The 11,158-nt window shown below is 34.7% G+C and overlaps 1 protein-coding gene and 2 long non-coding RNA genes across 3 annotated transcripts; 1 reads left to right on the top strand and 2 right to left on the bottom strand.

The window, feature by feature from the left end:
- Positions 1–182: 182 nt before the first annotated feature.
- On the bottom strand, positions 183–5,689 carry LOC136676462 (uncharacterized). The gene is made up of 4 exons (XR_010796295.1): positions 5,513–5,689; positions 3,695–3,795; positions 2,146–2,221; positions 183–1,819 (listed from the first exon to the last, which is right to left on the bottom strand). It is a non-coding gene; the product is annotated as an uncharacterized lncRNA (long non-coding RNA).
- Positions 3,724–5,707, top strand: LOC136676461 (pro-glucagon). The gene is made up of 3 exons (XM_066653512.1): positions 3,724–3,812; positions 4,528–4,683; positions 5,550–5,707. The coding sequence occupies exons 1-3, from the start codon at positions 3,724–3,726 to the stop codon at positions 5,668–5,670; spliced, it is 366 nt and encodes a 121-aa protein (XP_066509609.1). The 3' UTR covers positions 5,671–5,707.
- Positions 5,708–6,974: 1,267 nt separating this feature from the next.
- Positions 6,975–11,156, bottom strand: LOC136676463 (uncharacterized). The gene is made up of 3 exons (XR_010796296.1): positions 11,036–11,156; positions 9,790–9,927; positions 6,975–7,011 (listed from the first exon to the last, which is right to left on the bottom strand). It is a non-coding gene; the product is annotated as an uncharacterized lncRNA (long non-coding RNA).
- Between the last annotated feature and the right edge of the window lie 2 nt (positions 11,157–11,158).

The following is an 11,158-nucleotide window of genomic DNA, read 5'->3' as shown; positions in this document are numbered from 1 at the left end:
GAAAATCATATTGTGAAAAATATATTTATATTGCCTGCCCCAGTTGAAGAATTAATAATGTTGATGTTGCACATGATCAAATATCAAAGACATCACAATAAAATGCACGACATTTTTTATGCATTGTAAAAAATACAAAATATGTTAGTTATTAAACTACCTTAAAATGCTGAGTTAAATGAACCACTGAGTGGAAAGGAATATACTAAATTAGCCTGACAACAAACGTTTTAAAACGTAAAACAACTTTTTCTGCAGCATGTTATCATGACTGTGATTGTTCATACTGTGATGTTCATGCTTAATGAACCAGCTGACTCTTTATGTGTTGAATCTTTATCTAGCACTTTTACATCTCTTTCTGAGTCTTAGATGTTAAACATGTGATATGGATTTTTCCACCTTTACAAGGAGCTGGGGAGAGCATTGTGTAATTCTGCTGTTTATTTTTAAGGATGTACATTGTATTTGTTGAAAATATATGAAACGCCCAATCGGAGATAATAAAATTCTGATGCAATTTTAATATTCTAACAAATGTAAAACTTTTAAAAAAAATATAGCATAATATACATTACAATTAAAAGTTTATGTGAGCTAAATGAAGAAGATCCATTAGACAAGATCTTCTGATTATTTTCTTTCTGGATGAAATGAAATGCTGGATTACAACATAAATAACAAAATATTTCATAGAATACTGAACGTTTTCATGCTCTAAAATTGTCTTATAGCTGTTGGAACTGTTCAGACAAGACATTATTCACAATGGATTAGTTAGTTTAAAGGAATTATGGGTAAAATGAAAATAAAATGAAGATCATATGAGAAGAAAATAATTAAAAACATTTGCAGGGAAATACATCCCCATTTCCAAAAATGTTTTGTAAAATGCAATAAAACAAAAATCTGTGATTTATTATTTTACAGCCAATTCATTTATTTTAAACTGACCAACTTATATATTTTAATGCCTGCAAAACACTCCAAAAAAGCTGTATCATGTGGATCACGATCCACTTTAATTAAACTTTTTAATCATTTGGGATATGAGAATATTAATTTGTTGAAGTTTTGCAAGGGTAATTTTTGCCCATCCATGCTTGAAACAAGACTTCAACTCTTTGTTGTCACCACTGTCTGATTCTTCTATTGTGTAATGCACCATAGGAGACAGATAGGAACTGAAGATAAACCAGTTAAGCACACACATGTTTTTTTGTGCTACTCTGCTGTGGCATGTGCAGAATGATGCTTAGCAAAGACGGGGAAATTCTAAACTCAGCTGAGGATATTTTCAGACATCGGAAGAGGCACATGGAACTTGGAACTCTTGAACCCGAGGGACATGCATACTTCGCAGGAGGTAAAGTTGGATCCTGCAGACATTTCAGATTCCATTTCCTTGGCTGAGGTCATAGCTGAAAAGCTCTGAAGTGGCAAGATGACAGGAGAAAATGAAATTCACCTAAAATGAAGGCCCTGGATACTGGAGGCCTGGCATGGCTGGCACATCCATGCAATATTGCACAGAGTTTGGAAAAAATCCCATTGCGTTGGCAAATCAAGGTGGTGGTCCCCATTTTTGCAAAAAGGGACTGAAGAGTATGTGCCAATTCCCAAGCATCCCTGGGTCTATGCCAGGGTACTAGAAAGGAGAAACCCTTTGTTGGCCATATCTCAAATACTAGAGGAAAGATGAAGACCAGCTCTTTACCCTCTCATAAATGACTGAAGGAGCATGGGATGCGGAACAGCAGGAAGTTTCAGGGGCAGGAGACGTCTGGGCTTCATTGCTTGCCCTATTGCCACCGTGACCCTGAAATGGATCAATTGGATGAACAGATTAAATTAATCCATTACAATAATTATATCATGAACAACATTTATGTCAATTAAATTAAAATGGTGTTAATAGGTTTGTAGAGTGGTGCAATAAACAATGTCTTGATCATTAAATCGAATTTGAATGCATATTTTGGGGTCAAAAATAAGATTCTATCTCATTTTATATGTCAGTAATGCTTTTTTCCATTACAATTCAGCATTATTAGAAAATTAAGAATTTGTTCTGATATAGTAAGTTATTAGAGAACGGTTTTTAACAACTTATGAGAAGAGTGTGTAAAGACTATTATATAATACCTCATCAGATCCAGCACGTGTTGAATGGAGAATCTGATGTTATGCCTTCAAGCACAAATATCACTTAATCCTCTATCTAAAAAACAGATCACAGATGTTAGTTGAGATAACCTCAGTAATGTGCTGGGAGGCATTTGATTTAATTTGAAGTAAATATCATCACAGTCCAAAGAAAAACATATATCTTCAAAACAGCCCTTAAAGGTGCATATTCAGTACTTTTTACCTAATTGTACCATATTCTATATTAATTGTAGGTTTTTAAGTTGCGTTTATTTCATATGTCCCATTTCGTCTCTGTCATATTTTATTATTTAATTTTACACAGTTCTCTTATGAAATTTTACAAATATTTACCTTTCCTTTTGTACAAGAATAAAATTAATCTTTAGGGAACACAGCTGAACTCTAAAACCACTGTTGTACCTTTAAAGTTACACTTACACTATTTGTAACTTTACTGACAATAATGTACCTATACGGTACCTTTTTTCTGACAGTGTAACTTTAGTAGAATAAGAATAACTTTACTTTTGATGAATATTAATGCGAAAGATAATATTCCAAGTATTCCTGAAGCATTTCTATTGGTCCATTCATCAAGGAAACTTCACACAATGTGAAGGACATCTGCCGTGATCCAATCACATAATAAACAAAAAAAATCAATGAAAATATGGGGATGTATTTTTTTGGATATAGATGATATATAGTGTGTAATGAGTTTTCCCCTGTTTCTGTGTATTCCTGTAATGGAGTTGCAGGGTCACAATTCAAGAAAAGGTGATCAAATTTGGGTTTTTTTTAGTTAAATAAATGCAATCTATGATTACATAGAATGTATTCCTCTCATTAATATTTATGCTAATATTATTGTGATGACAAATGATATCCCTATTCTTTTTTGCATTGTTCGATATTGGCCAAGCAAAATGATAACTGGTTATCGATATTGACTCAGAGATTCTTTTTCAGTGAATCGCTGACTCATCATCTTGGTTCAGTGTGTACAGTAGCTCATAGTGCTTTTCTCTCACTTTATTTGCTTGGATGGCATCCTGCTTTCCAACACCTCTAAAAGATCTCTTATCTTTGCCACGTCTTCCTCTTCTGAACAAACACCAGGGTTCAGTTTCAGCCAGCAGGGTAATGGATTGGGACTAATGAATCAGTTTTAACGCGTGCACCATTGCACGTATAGTGTGTGTGTGTGTGTGTGTGAGAGAGAGAGAGAGAGAGAGAGAGAGAGAGAATAAAGGGGGGGGGGGTTGGTGTTGATCCATCTGCTTGCTATAAAAGAGGGAGTCTGAAAGTGAAAAGGCCAGAAAGAGACCACCAAAAAAGAGGCGAAGGAGCTCACACACACACAGACACACACACACACACACACATATCTTCAAACCGGTGAGTGGCAGGGAGATCTGCATATATTTCTGGGCAAATTAATTAGGACAAAGGACCTTGACTTTGAAGTGCTGTATTGTGCAAGTGAATGATAGAAATATACTCAGTAGTTTGAGAAGGAATCTAAAACTTTCATCTGATTTACTTTTGTGTCTGTGAAACACAGGTTTAAAGATGAAAGGCACACACTTCTGCGCTGGTCTTCTCCTGCTTCTCGTCATCATCCACAGCAGCCTGGAGCTGCCTCTACAAGACATCACAAGGTGAGGAACAATAAATTCTGTTTCCATTTAACCTTGTGGCAGCTTTGGATTTAAAACATTGCCCATACGTGGACATTAGCAAAAATTGTACTTTTTCTGTAAAAAAAAAAACAGCAATAATCTTTAACAAAAACAAACATTTTACCAAACTGAAATATTTATTCAAACATAGTAATAGTTAGTGTTAAAAGACTTGCCATCATGTTTTTCAAAATTCCCAGATAATTCAGTGTTAGAGATGTGAACAAAGTGATGGAGACAGTTTTAATGTGATTGATTCTAAAGAAACTGGAAACAGGCCTTTCCATATTTGCAACAGAAACATAGCATATTATTTTCTCTCTAGAAACACCAGTAAATTCCACAGGTCTAAGATGTTGTATAATAAATAAAAAATGAAAAATGTGGGAAATAAGGGGGTAAAAATTGTTAAAAATATTTTTCTGCAGGTTATTTAGAAATTATGTTTTATCTCAAAACTATTCTAAATAATCTTCTCTATGATAGAGCATTTCTCATTAAAAACATTAATTGTTAAATAAACATTAAAGATTCTTCTACATAATTTATTTATGCTTATCGTTTTAAAATGTAAGGATTGCATTTATTGCAAAGGGTTTTGGGCAAAATAATGCTTTAAAAGATGTTTTGTTTTAAGAATTTTGGAGCTGTTGTTTGTTTAAAATTTTTGTAACAAGACATGATATATTTGTAGCTCAGAGACAGAAACACGAATGTGGGAGGAGAGGAAAGATTTCCCACTGGTCAAGAGACATTCAGAGGGAACTTTCTCCAATGACTACAGCAAATACCTGGAGACTCAAAGAGCACAGGACTTTGTTCAGTGGCTCATGAACTCCAAGAGGAGCGGGTGAGTTCCCACTGGCTTTAAGAAAAAATGTGGTATTGCATAAAAGTTGCTTTTTGGATGGCTTAGGAGACTGACAATTTGTTCTCTTAACGTTCCCTTAGAAGAAATAGGGTCAGCCAAAAAAAAAGAAAAGAAAAGAAACCAGATTTGCTTCTGTCCAGCTACAAATGTTTTACAATAGCAAAACTGGGAAGGTGCTTAGTGCTGATGAGAATTTAAGGCTCTTCATTCTCAGGACAAATATCTGAGCGGCAAAAGACAAAAGCTAAACTCTCCACTGTTTTTCAATCTGGTCTCAGTGTTATCTAACAGAACCTAATGCTTTTCTTCCCTTAGGGTTAAATCCCCTAAGGATCTACAAGGTATTTTTAAACCATTCATAAGGATCTTTTAAAACTGTACTGAAGCAAATCTTGATCTATCAGAAAACCAAATCAGAGGAATAAGTTATGTATGCTAGACAATTCTAGTGATTAATTCTGGATCACAAATGAAACTACAGCTCATTTAGAAGGTAATAATAATTCAAGCTTAAAAAAACTGAGCACAACTGAAAATATGTTTTCACAATTAAGCCATGTTAAAATATTGTAAAATAATACATAATTTCCCTATTTGGATTAGGTATCTGAGCTGATTTGTACATATTGTGTGCAATTTTACCTGTATGTTACCTTCCCTATACCATTTTAGATGTGAAAAAAATATTGTTGATTCAGGTACCAAATTAAGTGCACCATCAGTATTGATTCTCCATGGGTTTTACAGTTTGCAGTCTAGCACCATAAGCTTTATGGCTGAAGATAGTGTGTAATAAACTAAATGGAACCTGATTTCACAAAATGTTTCCTCTTTTTTTTTTGTAGGGGACCGGTCCGGCGCCACGCAGACGGCACCTACACCAGCGACATCAGCGCATACTTGCAGGAACAGGCGGCTAAAGACTTCATCGCCTGGCTAAAGAATGGACAGCCCAAACAAGAGTAGGCCTCATCATCATCCTCATCGCCCCAACCTTACCTACAGTGCCTTATGGAGAGTCAGAGAGAGATATGGAAAAGAAACCAATTAGTGAGAGACATAGGCTAAATCTCAAATGGCTCCCAACTCCCTGCATATTGCACATAGTAAGTCATGAAGCTTTACCTTCTTTTGGAGATCCCAAATGGCTTTTAATTACATATTTAATGCACTATTTCAGTGGCCTTTTTTGGCCTACATAGTGCAATAGGGAAGTAGGGAGTAGGGAGCTATTTATGACAAACATAGAAAAAGTTAGAGCACAATGTTATTAACTTTATTAACCAAATAAACCCTTCTGCTTTGTTTGTTCTCTTTGCTCAAACCTGAATCTTTTTTGATGGACCCTGTCCTAACCCTGCTAATAAACAGCGCTGATTTACTGATCTTCTACAGTTTCTGCCACTGATCTTTTCTTCTTTTTGTATTTTGGCAAATCTCTGGCTTTGGGAGCTTTTATTCAAAAACACTGCATCTCCTGTCAATGCTAATACAAATCAGAAATGCTACAATTTGTCCTCTTGGGTGTATGTGGCTTGGGGAACTTTTGCTGAACAGATCCACATTCAGGTTACTCTCTGGTGCTACTTCTACCTCATCCTTTGCCCATAAACAACTATTTTCATAGCTACTGAGTGTGTAATACTTCACAAATTATATTATACTTTTTGAGACATATGTTGCATATTTAGTATAATATCAATACAGCAAAAAGATGTGAATTCGTCATAAATATTTTTTACAGCATTAAAAATACTAAAAGTAAATATTCAAAACAGTTGTTTAGTATAGCACTTTTTAGAGCCCAGCCAAAAGTTAGTGTTTGATGCATGCTATTATACCTTCCAGAAGCTAGCATGCTAGACAAGGTACATTATACTGCACTTCAATTCAATACAAAATAATATGTTTCACTTTTACCTTTGTTACCTCCTTTTCTAGCGTAGTAAAACCCTGGAAGCCATTCCATTTAAAGTGATTTACAATGTTGCATGCCTGTGAACACCGTTAGGACACTGCTAGGACATACAAGGTGTCCTACACAAACATTTTTTTCTTGTTTTTTTTCTGATAGTCAGGAAATGCTACATCAGTATCTGCAGATTAAGAAGTCAATTAAAGCATGTCTACATGTTTTCAGGATTATTTTTATTTTTTGTGATATATTTGCTATAAATTGGCAATATTTATAAGTTTATATAAATAAATTACTTTTCTACCGTTTGAAAGAAGAAATAATAGTACTATATTTATGTCACTCACCTCACTTAAGTGACTACCCTTCCATGTATTCTTGCAACTGAACAACTGTGACAGAGCAGAGAGACAGAACAAAAATTTCCTGTTTTGAAGGCTCCTTATGAAAATCTTTGAGTCAGATAGCTCAAACATATGCACTTTAACCGCACTGATCCTGCTAGTTTTTATGTTTTGAACCTACATGACTCAGCTTGGCTCTATTGCTTTTCCACTGGACAAATCTGGTGCCTGGTACCAGGTACTTTTTCAGTCCCTGCTCAATTACGGTTCCAAGTCGAGTAGGTACTAAATTGTGACGTGTAAACCCTACAGAGTGCTGATTGGCCAGAGACCTGTCAATCACCATGAAATGCAGAAATCCAGCACAAACTCGCTGCTTGTTATATCTGTGAAGTTATAGCAGCTTCTAACGTTTATTTTTTTTAATCCGAGTCTATACAGCAGCCTGTAACATTACCTCAAGGTGTTAAGAGGTTCCTTGGACCAATGGCCAACGAAAATCTCCAGTGAAAGTCGAACGTGCAACAGGGAAAACTGATCTGTGAGAACTGGAGTGCGGAACCGTATTCACCCGAATATATACGAGAATACACAAGTAAAATACCTCCTGCGTTGTTGTGCATTTTAAAGCCCGCGGTTCCTGTTAGGGACGGGATTTTGTGATGTCACTGGCTCCATTTCTCAGGGAACTGTGCTAGTGGAAAAGCGACTAGCCGAGCTGAGCCTAGCCGAGTCAAGCCAATACCACGCAGTGGAAAAGCACTATAGTTAATGTTCAGTAGTGAGTTCAAAGCAGATAGCATTATTATATACTGAATATAATATTGGTAAGTCTTATTCCATAGCATAAATTTAATATTAATGTACATTTTATATATTTAAAAGAGCTTTAAGACTTGATTTACAGTCTATGCAATCCTGGAATAGAAAAACAGAGGACAACATTTCCCTATTTTGAATGATATAGCGAAAAATACAAGGACATAGGTCTTTCTCAGTTTTTCTGTCTTAGGAATTAAAACAGAAAACCAGAAAAACAAAAGACATTTAGCCTCACTTAATTACATTTAAACAGATTTGTGCTTTGACACCTATGAATGACATTGGAAGCTTTTTTTTCTTTTGTAAAATTGAGCCAAGGTGAGAATGGAAGTAAATTTCTTCCTAGTTCTAATCAAATAGTACTGGAGATACTCTGATAACAATTTATCTATGGTAGGTTACTAATTTTTACAAATATTTTCATTTTAATGTTCCACTATGAGACCATATGAGAACACATTTCCAGTACTATCTATTAGACAATTTAAACACAATTTACTCTATGTAATTCATTCATTGATTTTCTCTAACTGCTACATCCTGATGAGGGTCATGGTGGGTGTCGATCCTACTGGCAATTATTGGGTGGAAGGCTGGAAACACACCCAACTAAAATACAGTGCAAGTGACTTTACCTGCTAACGTTATTTACCTGTTACTTTTTCTTTTTTTTATCTTTTCCATTATGGCAGCTAAATATGTCAGATGTGGCTTGCATTACGCTGAGGGAGGGCTATCCTATAACTATAAACTTTTGGACCCCTAGTCATGGTTACATATTGCTGCGACATTAACCAAAAATCTCTCTGTGAAAGGGATGACACTTCAACAGTTGCACTACAGGGAATGCAGAATAACTTTTTTTTTTTTTTACCAGTGCTCTGTAAAGGTGTTCTGACTTCATAAGAGCTAAGAACAAACTTATTTGTGGGCAGAGACTGGAAAGATCCATTACATTACACCAAATACAAATTAATCTCATTTTGATCATTTGAGCAATACTGACTACTACCTCATATAATGATCTAGTAATAATAATAAAGTATCCGTTAATAAGCAGCTCTGATGTTGCCCATGTTGTGTTCTGCACATGCTTAGTGGCACTAGGAAACAAGGTGCAGGAGCCTTACACAAGAGACATGTGGACGGCAGCTTCACCAGTGATGTCAACAAGGTGCTAGACAGTATGGCAGCTAAGGAATATCTACAGTGGGTAATAAGCCAATCATCGGGGACCAGGTAATGTCCATAGCATCTCCCAACATAATTCAATACACATGTTTACACATCATATTACACTATAATTTGCTAGTAAACCTGAACAGTATACAATAACAACAACTCACGCAACCAAACAACTTTCAATACAGATATGCTAGTTTGAGTGATATCTATTAAATGATTTAGGCTTGAGCTTTGAACAATTATTTTGTTACACTAGGTGTTGAAATGCACATTTTAGTTTCTTCAGAAAATATTTATAGCAAAAAAGTGTCAGGTTTGAGGTAAATATATGATCTGTCTGGATTAAATATATGAAAAAAATTCTTATTTATTTTAGGCCATATCACTCAACCATACTTGATGTTGAATTATTTTCGTTCTAAATCTGTAGTTAGACTAATCTTATCTTACAAATGCAGCAATCGATTATTTTCTTCATTGATGTTATGAAACCACAATTTTACTGGCATCTAGCCTAAATGTGATTTTGAAGCTGATATGTGATAGAGATTCTCTACTAAGCTTGTTATAAACATGGCTCCCCCCATGTACAGGATCTGAACTATGGAGCAAAAAGTAGTTCATTCAGAGGTTAAAAGCAATTTGGTTCTTTGTCTCATGTGAGCTGCACTACATAAAATCAATGTAAAAAAAATCATCTTGATTATACACTGCTGAATTGTCAAAAATGTTGCATTAATTTAATCAATCTAACTTCTTGGCATAAGATAATCATTTGATCTGAAAATGCTTTATCTTAAAGAAGAAACAAAACTGTACCTTGCTTGACAATGTTCATCGGGAACTTTCCATTATCAGATTTTTCTTTATTTTTAGTGGTCGACAGCACTGAAGCCAGCAAGAAAGACACAGTGCTTCCTCACTGATGTTTTGGATGATATTCTTCACACAGAGGGCCTGCAATCATCGAACCAATGAAAGCCAAAGTCCTTAGTCTTACAGTACTGGAAATTAAAAGCCATTTACATATTTATCCATTGTTTAAGCACTGTGATAGAGAATAATTATTTATTTTCCAGAGATTTGTGGTTAGCCATCGGAGATGAGGATAAAAAATATAATATTTTTATATTAATGAGTTATTTTCTATATTTATGATATTGTAAGAATATGTCAGAAACTCAGGTAAATGTACTATATTTTCAGGTCAGTGAACGAATGAGTAAGAAAAATTTACTTATGCCACCACTGTATCAAAATGCTATGCATATGGTGCCCTGCTCTGCAAAATAAACTTTTCATGTTAAGTAAATAATAACTTGTGTGTTACCTTTGTGGATCTCTCTTCATCATGCATTTTTCTGCAAAACAAATGATCTAGAATTAAACCCTCAGCTCCACATGCTGACCACATTTTCTATGAGTGGACAGCGCTATCTAGTGGAAATACCTATATAATTTATATATATCTAAATACCGAGTTTATTTTGTTTCATTAGCCACAGATTTTAAGGTTTAAATTTACTAAGAGTTTTTTCCGTAGGTATTAAAAAATCAAATAATTAATTGAATAATTTAAAAAGCCTACAGTCACCGTATTTTAGTGTCTGTTAGAGAGGAAGCCAGCACTGGGTAATGTTGACTAGGGCCTGCAATTTATTTATTTTTAGCCAGAAAATGTTTTCATTTTTTTGTACGACTATCCCTTTATACAAATAAGGCACTTGTCATGAATGTCATTTGTATCACTTAATGAATGACAAACAAAATGACAAATAAAGTCTTTGAATATAAAATCTAAAATTACATGTAAATAAAGATATGGCCATTATATTCAAACAGATGTCAATTCAATGTATACATTCAGATTTACCACCGTGTATTGGATTGGGGACGTTTATGTTAGACAAGTATGTGTAACTAAGTTAAAACACTCTATAAAACCACAGCTCAAACCCCAGATTTTAAATATCATTGCTAAACTTTTCAAGGTCTGCTTAATTAACGTTGGCAGGAATACTATCACTAACTATCTCCAGCTAGGTTAATATTAACGTTATCTTACTAAGTGAAAGATTGTTTGGTAGGTAACATATCTCCCCACGTTCATGTAGAGTTTTTATCAAATTTAACCAAAACACATAATTTCCATCCTAGTTTTCATACGACCGTTGGAAAATGTAGTGTA

Source organism: Hoplias malabaricus, chromosome X2 (assembly GCF_029633855.1).
Source record: "Hoplias malabaricus isolate fHopMal1 chromosome X2, fHopMal1.hap1, whole genome shotgun sequence".
Lineage (NCBI taxonomy): Eukaryota > Metazoa > Chordata > Actinopteri > Characiformes > Erythrinidae > Hoplias > Hoplias malabaricus.
This window is presented reverse-complemented; position numbering and strand designations above follow the sequence as displayed.

Bases quoted from the DNA above. Each gene is read 5' to 3' on its own strand.
- LOC136676461 (XM_066653512.1), top strand. From the start codon at position 3,724: ATGAAAGGCACACACTTCTGCGCTGGTCTTCTCCTGCTTCTCGTCATC. The intron at 3,813-4,527 runs GTGAGGAACAAT...ATATATTTGTAG, and splicing joins CCTCTACAAGACATCACAAG to CTCAGAGACAGAAACACGAA. The intron at 4,684-5,549 runs GTGAGTTCCCAC...TTTTTTTTGTAG, and splicing joins ATGAACTCCAAGAGGAGCGG to GGGACCGGTCCGGCGCCACG.